The sequence below is a fragment of the Pempheris klunzingeri genome, chromosome 5 (genome assembly GCF_042242105.1).
Source record: "Pempheris klunzingeri isolate RE-2024b chromosome 5, fPemKlu1.hap1, whole genome shotgun sequence".
Taxonomy (NCBI): Eukaryota; Metazoa; Chordata; class Actinopteri; order Acropomatiformes; family Pempheridae; genus Pempheris; species Pempheris klunzingeri.
In genome coordinates, this window is record NC_092016.1 from 13,010,015 (window position 1) to 13,027,795 (window position 17,781).

The 17,781-nt window shown below is 42.4% G+C and overlaps 1 protein-coding gene across 1 annotated transcript in view; it reads right to left on the reverse strand.

Annotated features, from left to right (window-relative positions):
- The window catches only part of scaper (S-phase cyclin A-associated protein in the ER), a 58,835-nt gene that overhangs the window by 1,233 nt on the left and 39,821 nt on the right, over positions 1-17,781 (reverse strand). Inside the window, exons 24-29 of the mRNA XM_070831121.1 lie at positions 14,528-14,651; positions 12,661-12,890; positions 10,879-11,034; positions 8,437-8,671; positions 6,766-6,915; positions 684-875 (exon numbers count right to left, since the gene is read on the reverse strand). Coding sequence (XP_070687222.1) covers positions 684-875; positions 6,766-6,915; positions 8,437-8,671; positions 10,879-11,034; positions 12,661-12,890; positions 14,528-14,651 — 1,087 coding nt within the window. The remainder of the gene's footprint in view (positions 1-683; positions 876-6,765; positions 6,916-8,436; positions 8,672-10,878; positions 11,035-12,660; positions 12,891-14,527; positions 14,652-17,781) is intronic.

A 17,781-nucleotide genomic window follows, 5' to 3' on the forward strand; every position in this document is an offset into this window, starting at 1 on the left:
CTAAATTTCATTCTAATTTACTCATCAAACTCACTGTTGTTAGTTACAACAGCTGGTGAACAACCATCCTGGATTGAACTGTTTCACTCAGAGGAATGTCCTTGAGGTTAACTCAACACTGAGGGCGGCAGGGCGAGACGCCATGCATTATTGCTTTGTTTGAAAGAAATGACAATAGCTTGTCTCCCTGTGAATGGAAGTTAATCGGTGTCTAAACAGTGGTGGTTGCAGAGTGGTGAGGGGCGGGTTGTCGGAGCAAAGATGAAGGAAACAAGCTGTTTACTGGGAGTCGAACCAGTGGCAGGTAAATCCACTGTGAAGGAAGCCATTTGTCTTTGTAAAACCCTGCCTGTTACAGATTCACTGGGGCCCACACGAGCAACTGTTAATCAGCCCATGCAAAAAAGGTTTTTCATATAGATATAGATATTTCATTCAGAGGCATGAAATGCTCAAAGCCAAAGAGGATTATGAGTACGTTTTTTTTAATATGTATTTTTTTCAATATATTTTAGACATTTTCCACACTTGAGAGTCGCACCCCATTTTATGATGTGATTTTTTTTTTGTGGCTTAGATATTTTGACACTGAATTGTTCATTTATGGTCCATCTGAGTGCAAGATAATGGTCTGTTTATGTGCACATAACTTACTTTATGTGTGACCGTGCTCGCACATTTACCTGAATGAAGGTAGCCAGCAGCACGCAGCTCATCTCCTGCTGCAGGATGACCTTGTTTTGTAAGTTGTTGTAGCAGGCCGAGATGAGGGAGGGGAAGAGCACTCTGATGAGGCGCGGGTGGCTGAAGTACTGGAAGGGCAGCTGACACAGTTTCTGCAGCACGCTGGGCTGGCGGCCAGACTGCACTATCACCTGGAACACACAGGGAGCAGAGCCAGTCAGTCACTGAGCCAGTCAGGCGGCCAGTCAGTGGTTGTGCTGGTTGTAAATCACCACCCTGTGCCCCTCCCACATGTAAATCTGCCACTAAAACAACACACAAACAGCCATTAGGAGGAGACCTGTGGGGCACAGCCTCCCACCATGCAATTATGGGCTGTAAAACACTATGATGGGATGTTTTGTTCTTCCTTTGTACCAACGGCAATAGCAGAGGTGCTGTAACATAAGAGGGAAATGAGAAATGTGACCTGATGTCATTATCAGTGGTTAAAACTTCACTTTCAAGTTTTGTGTTAAGCTCTTTTAAGCAACACTAAAGCACAGAATCACTGCAGAAGTTTGTTACCGCCCTGTAGGAGTGAGGCACAGGTTAACAGGGCATTCATAGTGCAAGGGGGGAATAAAAGGGTGGGGTGGCGGGTGAAAGGCAGGGTGAGCAAACCTCCAACGACAGTGTGGCCACCCCCACTTTAAGAAATGAGCAATAACATTAATGGTATTTTCACCCTGCCGACATCCTGCTCTCCATCACAGCACGTCAATCACACGCCATCACATCCGGGCCACCAGTATTACAACCAAATCACCCCCAGCCTCATTTGATTAGAAAGGGGACTGCTGCAAAGGCAGGGGTCCCAGCCTAATGCTCTGGTCATCTCCCCTGAGCCCAAGAAGACCATCAGTACCCCTCTGAGAGCCACAGGGTCAGCATGCTAAATCCTGGCTAAAAAAACTGCACTGCTTTATGGGTACAGAGTAAGGGACAGGGGGCTCAGTGCCAATAGAAACCAGAAGGGCAAGACGAGGTCCCCAAGTCATGGTGACATAAATTCCCAAGATTTACAAGATTTTAAAAATACACTCACTAATACTCTTCCACCGGCTTCTCCTTTGATAATGCACTCCAACTTTGAGCAGCAGGATAAACAAAGCGATAATTCATCGCTTTTATCAGTTCAAGGTGAAGCTTCTCAGAGCTGCCCTCTACAGCAGCGTTCAAAGGGACACAAAACAGTGCCATTTCCTATCATTTGTTTAAAGCAGCCATATGGACAGATCAAACAACCTGAACTTTAATACATCACAAATACTTAAAAACGTGAAGAGCACTGAATTTGTCAACCTGAAATGTAAGTGTTAATTTTTGAAGCTCAGCTTTCTTCTCTTGTGAGTGCTGTATTGAATTTAAGTGTAGTCTTGAATACATTACAAAGATGAAGACCGTGCTGTGAATATGTGTGCTTAACAGTGGAAGAGCAAAATCCCCACAGCTTCACTGACTCAATAAATGTTTTTCACAAAGGAATGTGGGACTCCTAGGACAAATTCATCCACTGAAGGAGGGGGAAAAAACACAGGCAAGCTCTGGTTGTTTTCAAAAAGTAGAGCTGCTTATTTTCACTACATGTAGTTTTAACATTTTCATGCTACTTTCCACTAAACCCCACATCATCATATTCATCTTCTGTTGCAACACTGCCCGAAGTCAAACTGGCAATGAGGGGGTACGGGTGTAAAAAGAAATGTATGCAGTTGAATTCATTAGAAAATGAAAACCATGATTCTGCAAAACCTGACGACTCTATTCGGTCTTGAGTTTTAATCCAGCACATTTATGGTTTAGGTATCATAATTTAACGCCATAGCAAGTGTTGGATGTTTGAGCTGGAGCTTTGAGAAGATCCAAGCCACAAATCACCCAGCGATCTCATAATCCTCCACTATGCACAGTTCCATCTTCAGCTGCCTAAACAAATTGTCCACCCTCAAGTGCCTGACGCAGAAAGACATAAAGCAAAGCCTGGTGGCAGCCAGAGTCTGGAGGTAACAAAGAAACCGAGTCCCCTGCCAACTTTCCACGCCTCTACCAGGTGAAGAGCAACACCAGAGCCCGAAATGGTTTCCAACTAGAGATTATGCCGTAGCGTTACTTCTCCCAGCTCAGCTGAAGTATCTGCAGCTCAAAGCCTGACATCATAAAACTAACAACAAGCATCTGAACCCATGCATCTGGCCCACATATAACACAGCCCCTGTAAAAACTCAAGTGTCTTGGCTGCTCTGTTTTTCTTAAGTTCGGAGACCTGGTATTTTCAAACAGTGCCGAGTTTTATGATGCTTCCATTACATAACTTCCTCACTGTCCACAATGACAACAAAGAGTGTGTAAAGTTAATGTTCTGAAACGCAAACAAATTCCTGGGAAAACCCAGTGTTGAAGCGGAAACCAAAGTTAAAGCAGATTTAAGAACAGAGAGAAAAAAGAAGAGACTGTTACCATCCAGCCATGCACTAAAGCATAAATCTCAAATAGCACAATTAGCCTCTGTGCACGACGCTGCCGTAGCACCACTGGATGTGGCAAAGAAATGTGATGAATTTCTTACTGCAAAAATCAAATTATAAATTTAAGGATGAAAGCGACAATCTTGAATGCGTAGAGGAATCTCCATTCATCGTAGCGTCTAGACAGCCCGGACACCTCAGGAGGAACCAGTGTCAGACCAGGGCCATATATCTGACACTTGAATCCACAATATAAACCAGATCCATCAGAGAGGAACTGTCTTACTGATAAGACGAGCAGCACAGCAGACACCGCAAAGCAAAGTTAGTAAAATACCTGTTTAGTGCTTCTTTACAACATTTACAATGGCTTATTGAGACATGTTCTGGACACTACGTTAACTGCCTTGGGACAATTGGATGCTAGTGATACAAGACATTGACATAGAGACTCCAACTTGACTTTTAAGGCTATTGCCAGTTGTTTTTAAAATCCAATAAAAACCTGCTGTTTACACAATAGAGCTTAATAACTCTATTTATCTGTATGAGCTAACGCTGTCATTCCTTCCCCGATCCTACTGCTGATAATTCTGCTGTGAAACTAACCTGACAACAGCGTCACAGACAAATGGAAACTCCTCACTGAAAGGTTGCAGGGATAAAAATGTCCTCAGCCTCACTTAAAGTCAGTTGGACCTGCGTTCACCCTTGAAGCAGAGTGTAAATCATCTACCGAGCTAACAATAAGGCCTGCCAGTCAGTGGAGTGTGTGTCTGTCTGCGTTTCTCTGCCTCTGTTTACTCTGCTGGGTGATACTGAGTGTGCATTCCCCGGTGCTGGCTCCCTATGGTCTGCATGAGCTGCACTTACCCTGCAGGCAGTGAGGGCCTGGTTGTCTTGGCAGTAATGGACTGCTGAAGGGAGCGTTTCAACATCAGGTTAACAGGAATTACAGGACTAAAACTTGGCTTGGGCCTGCAGGGCAGAGGAAACGCCCTCGGAGAGAATGGGAAGAAGAGGAATGACCCCACAGATAAGGCTGAGCGCTGGAGATGTGTGTGGGATGTTAAGTCTAGAGATGATCCATTGCTCATGTGATGCATACTGATATAAAGAGTTCACAAAATAGAGGCAGAGAGTTCTCAGGTGCCCGTTTAGGGAAAACGATCCCATTACATTTATAAAAGGTTCATATGCTCCCAGAAATTAGACCTGCTCCTGTAAGTGTGTGTTATGGGTGCGACAGCATTTGCGTGTGTGGCTCACTCTGCTTTGCGTGTGTGTGGCCATTTTCCATTTGCTAGAAAAAATCCAAAGTTTTCTTAAGATTTCCACACTCTCAAATTGCTTGTGTCTCTCTAAATAGCAAGCAGGAATCGGGTGGGTTAACATGTCAACAGTTTACAATTACAGTCTCGTCAGCTCAAAGATTCAACAGATCATCGCTGTGAATGATTCACAAATGAATCATTGTATTTAAAAGACAAGGAGATTATCAGCACATGTCTCTTCAGATAAAAAGGAAGTACAGTTGCATGTCAGTTGCAAAATAGGTGTCGCTTGTTCTTCTGCTTTTTTTGTTTTTTGTCAAAAGGTCTCTACGGACGCACACAACAGACAATGAAACATATGGCTACATGGCTCGGTGGCCCCGATGAGGAGAGACACACTTGAAAAACACACAAGCCTACATATGTCACTCTCCCAATGGCTTTTTGTGTGACAAGGTGAATTATTCATGCCCCCAGAGCAGAGGGAATATGCTACGTATAGTGCTGCTTCAAAGTTCTGCTTTTTATGAGCAGCCTTATTTCTAGAGCATATATATATGTACATATTTATATATATACATATATATATTATATATATATAAACAAAAGCTGGTTTGCCGACAGTGAATCAGCAGTCTCTGCGACCGCACAAGCCTCGGGTCGGGCTGCTTTTGTGTTCTGCCAATGCTTACATTAGCTTGAGAAAAGCTCAAGCTGCTCTAAATATTCTCCTTAACGCCATCCATCTTGGTGCGGAACTGAATGGACGCATTCCAGGAACTGGACCACTGGCAAAGATCAACTCTGTGTGGAGGTTGTGTGGGATCCTGTTTCCCGACATATTTGAATATGATTTTATTTTAAACAAAATTCTTTACCCAAAAGCAAGGTAAGGGGTTTGTTGCTTTTTCACAAAACTCTCATTATTGGCAGTGCACAACAACAGGAGGAAGGACAGATTTTGTAACAAATTAGCAACATGCAAATGTTTTTAGTCAAGCACGGCTGGTCCGTTATCGTCGCTGTGGGTGAACAAAGACAAATCATCTGTCACCCACTTAATTTAATCATCAGTCCTCTTTCAATTATTCAATTTAATATGCAAATTGGATCTACAATGACCAACAAATGCTAATTCTGTACATCAGAATAATTAAATTGGATAGGAGCTGAGAGGAAAGCAGAGTGCTATGGACTGGAGGACGATCCTTTAATTAGAGGTAAAAAAGATCTGGTAAATTAGAAACACTAATAAGCCTATAAATTGTTCTGATGGGGGCTGACTGTGGCTGCGCGGACATAAATAACATATCAGAGGTTTGAGACTGAAGCACCGGCTGTGGCCTGTGTGGGTCAGGCTTAACATAATCAAAGCCCAGCCAACTGTAGCGTGGCTAATCAGGGGCCCGGTAGACGGGCCACGCATGACAGCCAATTACACAGCAGCCAGGTCTGCTCCATCACTTCCTGCTCACTTCCATAAAGCCCCCTAAGTAGTTGTAACACCGAGGCCAGCACGCTGCTATGCTTTACCAGGAGGGAACAATGGGTCACTCTGTGGGACAATAGACGACACACAGACCAAAGGCAGGAAGGTGCCAAGGCTTCAATCTTTAAACAGGTGCTTTTTTGTTTCAGTTAGAAAACTACACCCTTTTTCTGACAAATAATACATGAACAGAACAATAGTAAGATGATATTACCAGGCTCAGACAGCAGACAGCTTTTCACAGGTGACAGCATTAAATGCAACTTATCGAATGATGAGCTGATTGACAGAAAATGTATTACAAAATGATCATTTGTGTCAGGTAGCACTGAAACAAATGGTAGATTAATTGATTACTTGGTAGACAGAAAGTTAACTTAACAACCTTTTTTTTTTTAAATCAAAAATTTAAAAGTAAAAATCCAAAATCTCCAAAGTCTTTTCCAAAAAAATTCCAGCTTTTTCCTTCGCTTACATAATTTCTGAGTATGTTTTTTAATTGTTGGCCTGACAAATGCAGACAAATAAATAACACCTCTTTTGGTAATTATGATGAGAGTTGGTTGTGATATTTTATATACTGATGTATTAAACAACTAACTGACAAAATTGGTAGATTGATAAATAACAAAAACAATTGTAAGTAACGGCTTTAACTACAACAAAAATGTCAGTGTTTATGGTATTTTGGTTTTGTTCAACTCCAAAAAAATAATAAATAAATTAATTAATTAATTAATAATTATAATAATAATAAAAATAATAATAATGAGAATTTCTGTGCAGTTAGTGCAGATTCAAGATGGTTAACCTGGTTGTCAGGGTGGTTGACGGTGAAGTATCCCACACAGATGATGACTTCGTGCAGCAGCTCTTCAGAGGAATGCTGGGTACAGTACCAGAGCAGGGAGCTGACAATGTGTCGGAAAGCTAGAGACAGGCCTTCAGCTCCTAGAACAGACTGACAGGTCACAGACATGTTAGTGTGTTTCATGGTAAATTAAGCATAAATTGTCTATGATTGTGATTACAAAGAGCTCAATACAATAACAATACAAAGTGATAAAAGATTACATGTTTTGCTGGTGGGAGCGTACACGGTGTAAGAATATAAGCAACTCAAGCGGCGTCCAACCATAAAACACCCCAATCCCGCTCAGAAATGAGATGCTACAAGACAGTATTTATTAAACATGTCAGTGTGACTGAGCACCATAAGATCATCACTTTTCCACTGGAAGTTTGGGTGTGTTAGCATTGTAACATCCACACACGCAACACCTGAGAGAAAAGCCGTTTTCAGGCCTCATCACTTATGCAAGCAGGCAACACAATATACTCATTGAACCATGTAAGCAGCCGTCAAAAAGAGCAAAGTTATTTAAATACAAGTAAATTTAGATCATTATTATCATCGTTATTATTATTTTTTAGTTGAACAATAAACAAATTTAGATAAGAAAAAAAATGAGACTCCTACTTTGAAAAGTCAAACAGGAAAACCACTATGCCAGGATGGAAAAGGGCATTTCTGGTTTGAATGTGAAGTTGTGCTCCTTTTTTCAAGATCACAGATTTGATGCAGCATATTCTGCCAAAATGCAACCACTGCAAAACCCAGTTATTTATAGTGCACTGAACCCTTTTGAAATCCTTCTCTAAACATATTATTGAGAGCTGATGCTGTAGCAGAGTGAGTTAAAGGCCTGAATTCTGATCATCCATCCACTGCGACAAATATTAGCCTGTGCCATGAGGTAATGTGAAACACAAGGTGATTACAACTCATGGCCAAAAAAGAAACATTATTTAAAATGTTCATAAAACTCCAGCCGTTAAATGCTTTCATTTACAGCTGTTTTGAGTTGCCTGAATGTGACGGGTCAGTGAGAGGAAGCCGCTTCAAAGTAATTACCACAAGACATTAAAATAATTAACAACATTCTCGCTCGCTCTTGTGCCTTTCTGTCTATGTGATGCCTTAGCTGTCGCCCTCTCCTTCTCAGGGTGGGTAATGTACGGCTCTGCATACAGTGCTAATCACTCGCACTCCATCCCAACTACTGACCGAACGGGCTCTAGTCAACCCCAACAACTGACCTGGGGTCAAAGGGCACCAGTGTTTATGTCCACGGGTCAGCTTTGTCCTGAGGAGAGTAACTCCTCTTCTAATGGACTTTTAACAAAGGAACTCGCATCAATCTGACCATGTACACAGATTTATTAAATCCAGGAAGGATCATTTAAATATTTCTAGGATTTTTTTTTAACAGCCTTCAATCTGTAACAATGGACAAGCATTCCTGTGTGAATATCATTTCTATAAAACATCTTGTATAATAATGTATCTATAACACAGACAACATGCTAAAACAAACATCAGCTGGAAAACCCAAGTCTAACCTGCCAGCAATATCTGCTAGAGGATATTTTTACTTGTTAAAAGTGAAAACAAAATATATTTTGGATTTTTTATGAATACCTGGAAGGCAGATAGGTCAAGCAGGGCAAAACTATTGAGGAAGCGGATGCCTTGTAAAGCCACCTGGATGACCCCATGGCTGTAGGGTTCCTGACTCTGGGAAGAAGACTCCGGCACAAAACTGTGCAGCAGGATACAATACAGGGTGTGCACCACTCCCACCAGGTCTGTGGACTGCAGCAGAGCCGTCAATCCAGTCGGGTCCTGGCGTTTATTGTCGAATATACTGGGAGCACTGCATAGGAAGAGAGGTTAAGTGTGTGGTCAGTATAGCCAAAGATAACTGTAACCATTCATTAACAAATACAAGACTAGGATTCACTGTGTAGCATTAGGATCTTTTTTTGTGCCTTTCTACAAAAACAGATTGTTCTCTCACTTCATCATCCCAAGATTGAGGAGGCAAATAGCATTTACTCACCAGACAAGGGTTCTCCTTTTAGATAAAAGATACTACTCTGTTTGTGCTGCTGTACTAGCTGACTTAACTGAAGTGGAACAACACCAAGTCTAAAATGTGTTGCATATTGACATGTTGGATCACAGCTGCTCTTAAGTTCATCCTCTGCTCTTCATGTACTTCTGTTTATTCATGGAATAACCGTTTTTCATTCTTTGCTTGCAAAGAGCTTCCACTCTGTTTCAGTTTTTGACTTAACTAGTATAACTCACTGCCAGCCAGCTCAAGATTCAAGATCGGCTCTTCCGCTCCCACTCCAGCTACAGTAAACATAGCAATGCCATGACGCGAAGCTCATGGCAGTGACTTCAAACTCGCGGATTTTACTGAGCTGGCTGACAAGGTGCTGAGTGCTCAGTGGCACATTTAAACAAGGCCCGTCTGAGAAGATTCAATATGTTTGTTTGGCTCCAACAAGATACCACCCTGTTGGTTAAAGGTATTGGAAACATCAATCCCTTTATTGAACATGACATTTAACAACAAAGCCAGGGATAGGTTTCTTTGAATACAAACCTGACAGTATGGAGAAGAGGCTCCATTTAGTGAGTCGAACATCTAACCACCCTGTTTCACATTAGTGCATGTGTTTTGAACATTTTCCTGTCTTCGGTTTTATTTAAAGCCAATTTAGCATGCTAATAGCTTCCAAAGACCGAAATGTAGGTGGAGAATGCAATCATAGAAAATTAACAATTACAACATTTCAATTAAACATGCCATAAGTTAAAAAGTTTTACATATTTTAAGTAAATTGGACCACACAACGCATTATTTGACATAAAAACCTGAAATGCTAGAGAAGATAAAATGAATACAATAATGTTATCAATTCTTTTCAGTCGCAATGCAGAGGACCCTGGTGAAAACCCTCAGCTCATACTGCAAGACAATTTAAGAGTACCGCAGCAGCACCAGCTATGATTTGCAGCCATGTAGAATGGAGGGCGTGTGACCTCTGGATGGAACTTACAGTGCATGCTGATACTTGATGTTAGCCAACAGGCTCTGCGTGAAATATGCTGCTAGGCAAGAACACAGCCTCCTAATGCCATTATAATCCCCTGACACAGCAACTGGCATGGTCAAAATATTCTACAAGCCCACTGAGCATTCTTGTAGATGACACGCAGAGAATCTTGGCAGAACGGAGCTCGCTGGCTGCTGTATTGATCATAACACTGGTCTCATTAAATGCACAAAGTATGACACTATGTTTTCACACGGAGTTTCAGTGACAAACATAGTATTTCTGTAGCAACCCTCTGCTGTGCTGGTGTGGTGCAGATGATCGTTGCTACTGCAGCACCTTGCAGTTGGCAAGGTAGAGCAGCACACTGGGGGACGTTTAAAAACGCAATGACAAGGTCTTGGAGTAATACACTGCCAAGAGGTGGGGCTGTGGAACAAAACTTCACTGGCTCCACTGATACCTAGATTAAGTTTATTCCAGTTCAAATTTTATTGTAATGCACAACATCAAAACACAGCCGGTCCTGCTACCACGGTCAGTGTGGTTATTTTCCTTTTAAGTGACGAATTGTGGTGCTGATGTCCCTTGGTGTGACTGTGTGCTTAGCCTCTGTCAGCGGCGCCACTGAACCTCCCTGAGTGGAGGTCACTGTAGCACACGTGGGTGGGCTCCCCCCACGCTGTAGGCTAAGGTTTATGGTGAGTGACAGACCGCTGGGTCAAGTAGATGCCTATCTCTATCTTAAGTAACGACAGGTTAGCCAGCTAGCTGGCTGGAGGAAACGACCTGCTGGCTGATTGCAGAGGAACCTCAGTCTTTGTTTGAGTAACCATGAGCCCCGTCTTTATGGATACTTGTGACATTAAAGAACTGACAGTGACTCAGTCTCTGTCATTGGATGCAAAGAGAAAGATGTGTCTGTGTGTGTCTGTGTGTGTGTGTGTCAGAGAAATGTTTAAGAGATCATAGTGATATTTAAGGTGTGTAATAGATTAAGAGACATGCTCACCGTCCAGTTACGACAAAACACAGCTTGCACATGCTGTGCTGCAGAGCTGAGGCTTGCTGAAGGAAAGCAGAAATCTTGGGGTGCTCGTCCACTGGACTTTGGACCGACAAGAAGCAGCCGTACAGCTTGTCAATCAAACCCATGTTTACTATGTAGCTGGAAGAAACACACAAGAACAGAAAAACAGTGCTTAATGGCATTGTTCCTAAATGCTAAAACAAATGTACTATGGGAGACTTCCTTTGTAAAAAGCTCATCTGATACAGGCAAACAAAGGCCTTTACTGTGCATACTTCCACAGCACTGCAGCTGAAAGCAGATACCTCACCTAAGCCCCCCACCACCTGCTATTACTGTGATATCTCCAATTTGTCTTTGCCAATGACAGGTCTCATGATCATGTTCCCTGTACTCTTTCAGCCACAAATCACTACTAATAGTGTCATTAGAGGGCCTTTGTGCCAGCCCAGCTCTGGGCCCTTTACAGTCTGCTGACCTGGGGCTGTCTTCTCACAGCTCCGGTATGCCTGGACCTTCGGGCTCAGCTCAGGCACCATGAGCTTACAAAAATCTATAAAGCACTACAGCTGCCAATCACGGCTGTCTAGTAGTTGATGTGGTCACTGTGGAGCCACGGTTCCTCATCTTATCACCGTCTTGACTCTTCACTTCTTTCACATACCTTTTTTTGTTAGAACTGTCACTCACTGAGGTCCTCTCAAAACACGTGATTACGACCGTTTTCAACCTCCACTGCAGGTCATCTGACACTTGAACTAGGTCCTATTGTTTTGACTTGATCCTCTTCGACAGCTTTACTTGAGTTGAAAGGATCTTTCCTCACACTGACTGCTTTGTTCAATGGCCGCTCTCTGTTTGACAGTCTGCTTGGTGGTCGAACTTGCCACTTGATGCGTCTTATCATATGAAGATGACTGGGAAACATTTATGATAATGGTAGGGGACTAAAAGCACTGAAAGCCAAACTGAGAAACTGGTAATGAGAGGAAAGGAAATGGTGATCTCCTCTCGATGTGATATATAGGTTTGCATAATGGGGGAGTGTTGCAAAAGCTAAAAATGTTTTGATCTTTTGTCCTTCCTCACCAGCATATACATTATACGAGGCAGTTGAGGTAAATCTTGTGCTCGTACTTGGGATTACCAGTCTGACGACACCATTTTTCTCAGGCCCTCCCCTGTCTCCAGGGTTACGACTGGGTCAGTGGATGAGAGTGGTGGGCCTGTGCAGCTGCTCCGTGCAGATGAATCATGGCTTGTGGGAGGGATGGTGGAAACACGGCACTCTTCCACAAGGCTTCATCAGGCCGGGCCTGCCTTTCCTCACATCCCACATTTCTCGAGCACAGCCCAGACTCCTACAGCCTAGACCCACATGGCTAGCTCCAACGCCAGGTTCAAGGAGACCTTTCAAAGCTTTGGAAGTGCTCTTTGTTTATGCTACTTGGTGGCCTCCCTAGAAACTGATTTTACTTGAAACGTGGCACTGAATGTGTGGAAAAAGTACAAGCTGGAAGGATGCCAGAATACACCCTCATTCTCACACTACTCCTATTCTAACAAGACACCAGTTGGACCACATCCAAGAGATCTGACATTTTGTCAGCCTATTCTTTACATATGGCATGCTGTTGAGGAAATCAGAGGTTGACCAACTCTCAACCCAAGAGGAGTGGAGGAGGGATGTACTAAAGAAGTTAAAAAGTTCGTGAGATGAGAAAAAGAGATGCCACGCAGGAGGATGAGAAGCAGAGAAAATACCTGATTAGGTCTTGTGTGCGAGTGTTGAAGGACTCTGTGGCAGAGCTCTTGACCTTGGCATCTGGGGAGGAAATCCATGTCTTTTCGCCTTGTCCAGACTCAGAGGTTTGAGGCCACAGGGAGCCCAGGATGGTAGCAATGGTTTGCAGCAGGCCTGTTGTCAACCCCTCAAAGACTTGTTTGTTTACAGTGCGCCCAAAAATGGATTTATCCTCATCTGGGACATATAGCTGCAAGAATGGATGAAAAAAGAAGTGTAAGCGAAGTGTAGCCTATTTATATACAGAGCAATTAATAAACCTATATTCCTCGACAAACCCAGGTGATGCTGACGTTAGAAATCAGACCGCAAAAGGCACAAAATGCTATTCAACAGAGTGTCGACAGATAAACAGGCAGGCCCTGTTTTTATTTAGCGAAAGGCTTTTCCCCACTTTGTTGGTACATTACACAGTTTAGTGAGTTTATTATTCACCAGCTTTAGGCCACAAATTAGTATGTTACACTGCTGTGATTTGTAATAGCCACAATAAAAGCTACACATAGTAGCTGTGTCAGGCATTTTCTCAGCCACACAAATGAGAAAAAAAGCTGGTGTAAAAAAAGAAAAGATCCTATGAATGAAGTCAGATGAGCACTTTTCTCATTTGCATTTCCAGACAAACTTCAGGAAACAAATGAGCGGAGTTCCATGTTTAAAAAATAGTGTTATGGTTTAGTGGAGAACATTGCAATGGTAAAGCCTTCTCATTTCGTCAAATGGTTGGGGTGAATGCTGACAGCATAGGTAAATCCACCGACATTCTCCACAAATCTAATTAAAAGGGTACATGCTCATATGGCAGTCCAACCCCCACTGCTTTACTCTATTGCTCACACACACGCATACCAGGACAAAGTTATGCACATGAATATGCACTCAGTCAAAAAATAAAACACAACAACAAATACAAAGCTGTGCAGAATTTTACAACCTTTGTGTGTGAGTTGTAATTTAAGTTTATTCAAGCAGGATGTGAAGGAAAATGAATAATTTGAGCCAAATTTTTAATCTGCATTGAACACACAGAGAACGGTTAGTTTGTCTCCATGCAGTTCTGCTGGATATGTCAGTCAGCAGAGCAGCTGCTGGGATAAGTTTTATATAAACTGAAGCATACAAGCTAAACTGTCCCTGTGTGCCTTAAGGAAATATGACTGCTTTGGATTGGAACTCGGCACTGGAGAAGGAAGCCCCAGTAGAGTTCATGCATGTACCACAACCCTGTGCCTGTGCCTTGGCCTGTCTGTGTTGTGAGTGTAGGCGGCCCCAGCAAGCCGCCACCGTTAGATGTTTGGAGTGGGCTGATGTTTACAGTCCTTCTTACAGAGTGCTGAAGGATATGGGCTGACATGTCGCCGCAATGCAGCCTGCCTGCCTGCCTGACTGACTGCGCTCTCACATTCCCTCAGTCAGGAGGCAACTGTGGAGAGGTTGGGCAACGGTTTGTTACTCTCTAGCTTGTGTCTTGCTCTGTCTTTCATTAACACTGTGGCAGGAACTGACACCAGCAAAAAGGCAGGGTTTTCTTAGTGGTCAAAGCAGTGTATATCAACAGATGAATGTAAAGCAAACAAAGACGGTTTAATAAAAGGGCTAAATTTGTGTGTGGCTACGTTAGAAAATACTCTATAAGTGTGATCGCGCCTTTGATACCCTGTATCCAAACATCTCCTTTGCATTTACTGCACTTGTGTGTAAAACAAAATAATGCTGTTGGCACAAACTAATTATACACATATTGGATCTATTTGCATCATTTATAAAACATCTTGTTTGTGATGTCAAATTAGGTCAGCGGTCATGTGCTGGGATGCATAAACTTACTGTTAACTGATGCAGCAGCAGGTCCATGAGGAGAGCAATCTTGTTGCTAAACAGCACGTAGGAGCAGTTGATTGGGCAGCAGGAACATGCCAGGTAGTAGGTATTTACAGCAGCACAGAGGGATCTAACACAGGAAGATGACAAACTACTTTTAATCACAACGTTAAAAAAACAAAACAAAAACAGATAAATTAATAAAAAACACCCCTCAAGGCAGGGTGCTACTCCCCTTGCTATTCGTTAAAGAAACACTTTTACCGGGATGTAAATGTCTAGCCCTGGGCACTGACAAGATTATCTGCAGTCATCAGGAAACCAAACACACTCTTCTGTATTTGTGGTTCTTTAAGGGTGCAGTTTGTCTTCACAAGTCAAAAGCATATCTCACTGACAGCGCGAGCAAGGAAGCCGATTTGAGGAATAAAACACTCATATCAGCTACTTATGTGGAGACTCCCCTCGCTACAGCCACCTTCAGAGGAGCTGAGCGCAATCTCAGTCCCATCTTGGCTGAGATGGTGCAGCATTTCCGCTGTAGAGATAAAACTATTCCTCTCAGCAGCTCCTCACAGCCGCCAGGCAGCGGCCAGTGCTGGGCCAGTCAGCATGCCTCTGTATTATGTCTGGTCTAAAACAAGCTCCAGAGAAGATTAATGCTTCAGATAGCTGACCAATCGTTCTGCTGTGACTGCTACTCCCCCTCGCCCCTGTTTCATCAGTTAATATTTTCTGACAACTGTATATTTTAGCCATTGGCGGAATGGCGTGTCCTATCTGCTCACTGGAAGAATGGAATCTGACTCTCCAGTGCCTAAAGTAGGCCATGTTTATTTCAACTGGTAAACATTTTGATATCTACCGAAACGTTCACATCTGCTGTGCGTTTTCGGTCAAACCACGCTGGCACAGTAAAGGAAAATAGATTAGGCTGAGGCAGACCCAAGTCTGTCAATAACTTCCTGTATTCTTTGCTCTGCATTTGCTAGTGGGCAGATCAGTCGTTTCGCCGTGTCATTATTGACATTGCAGAGCAACGCTGTCAGACATGGAATGTGGTGTTAATGTGAGAAGTACTATATTTTGAGCGATCGGATTGTGTCCAAACCCCACGTCAAACCTTACTTCCGTCCATGTGAAAACAATAACAGAGGAGAGTCATCTTGCAAATTGTTAATGTCCTATATGGCAGCTATATTGACAGTAATTTTATTAAAGCATAGGGACGGTGGAAAGGTTAAGCCGTAATGGTTAAGTGCACTGACAGAGCAGTGTGTGTGGAGCAAGAGGTGAGGTAACATGAGATCCCCACCAAACTATGCTGTGTGCCATCATGCCTGCACCAGGACTCTGTTTCCCTAGTGAACATGGGACAAAGATGAGCTTGAATACAAATACCAAAACAACAACTCTACTACTTTTTTTCCCCTGATACTGTTGTATAATTATATGCTTCACATAGCTTATGAAATTTAAGATGTAGTGGCTGCCATGCACATTCCTCAGAAAGTCATCAATCACTACCCTGGTATTTAAGATCATGTCTCTGTTGAGTAAAGTAATGCACAATAGGTGGGATATCATATGACCTATCAAAGATAAAATGGCGAGGCATACGTGACTTGATTACTGTCAAAGAGCAGTTTCAGAACAGCCAAATAAAGTCCATTGTGGTCAATGGTAGCATTCAGGTTATACCTGTGACAACCGAGATTTGGCGCTCTTTTCCTGTCAAATGTTTGTTGTGTGAATTTTACAAACTATACTTAGGAAGCAGTAGTGTCACCATTTCTTTTAAAGTAGCTTCAGTCCTCCTTGGAATGCTGCCATGTAAGTCCTGATATTTAATCGTTTCTTCAAGGAGGAATGAAGAAGGCAGTAACCCACTTTGAACTCTGAGCTTCTCGTAAAGGTTTTAGAGACGTTTTAGATCAGCAGACTGGAAAGGCAACATTTCTGACTCATCCTGTTGTTCCTGAGACCACGCATGGGATTGTTTAACAGAACAGGTACACTACCAACAGTTGCGTTTCATCAGGGTGCCCTGGTAGTCTGATGGTCAAGATTCAAACTATGTGGTCACAACAATGTAGATTTTATTCCAGTTGGGGACCTACGCTACATGTTGTTCCCCTCCCTCTTGTGAATTAAAGCTAAAACTCCCCCAAATGTAAATAAATTGGTTCAATAAGTAATAAAAAAAAAGTCTCCAAAAACATGTGCAGAAATGACAAAAAGAGTCAAGAATAACTCATCAGAATGTCTTTGTTTGTTTTCCTTGGACACAAGCAGTTTCCACATGACCGCTTTGCCATGAAAATCAACTCAGATTAATTTAGAATTTACTTGCGTTTCTTCAATTCTGTTATCAATTTTGTTTTGGCAGTTTTGCAAAGTTAAGCAACTTGTTGGTATATATCAGAGACCTTTTGACCCTTTCAAAAGAAATGTGTCCATGTTTAACATATGGTGTAATAAGTTTTGACAATATAAAGTGCAATATAAAGGTTTTAAAGAAAAAAGTTAGATTGTACTACAAAAAAGGACAGATACTCTGAAAGTAGTATTACACACCAGTGAAATAATGTTAATGCAAGTTTTAAAAAATTAAATTCAAGGCATGGCTGTATTTTCTCTCCCCAGCCATATTCTAATTAAATCACTTCACTTCTGTCAAGACAGATTGGGCCCTCTGGCTCCGCAATTGACTCACTCAACTGCTCATGTAATGAGTATGCAATTGCTATGTAACACAGCTAATCATGCTTGTCTTTGGTCATCTCTGAACAAATGAGGAGGCTGTCAAAGGCATGTTTGAGTTATGCCCTTACACCAGCTTGTACAATGAACCATCACAGTGATCTGTCTTTGGTTTCCTCCCACCTAATTGAGCTTGATGAGCATGACACCTGATAGTCCGCCTTCGCTGGGAATCTCACTATCTCAATACCCCTCAATGACAGCTCCAGTGAAAGATTTTAAGGAACAATTTGGTAAAGTGCCACACCAGCCTGTCTCATGTTGCACAAAAACTTTGTGGGGACTGATGTGTGCCAGTCTATCTAAGCAGGCACATTCTTCCACCTACACCATTATGAGGTTCTCATTACACTGAGAGATTGTGCTTCACATGTTGCCAAAATGACAATACCTGCTATCTATCGCCACCCATCCAGTGCATTATGACTCTTACAACTATTCTGCTTTGAAAACAGACAATTAACTATTGTGACAAATTTCAACTGGAGGACCAACAC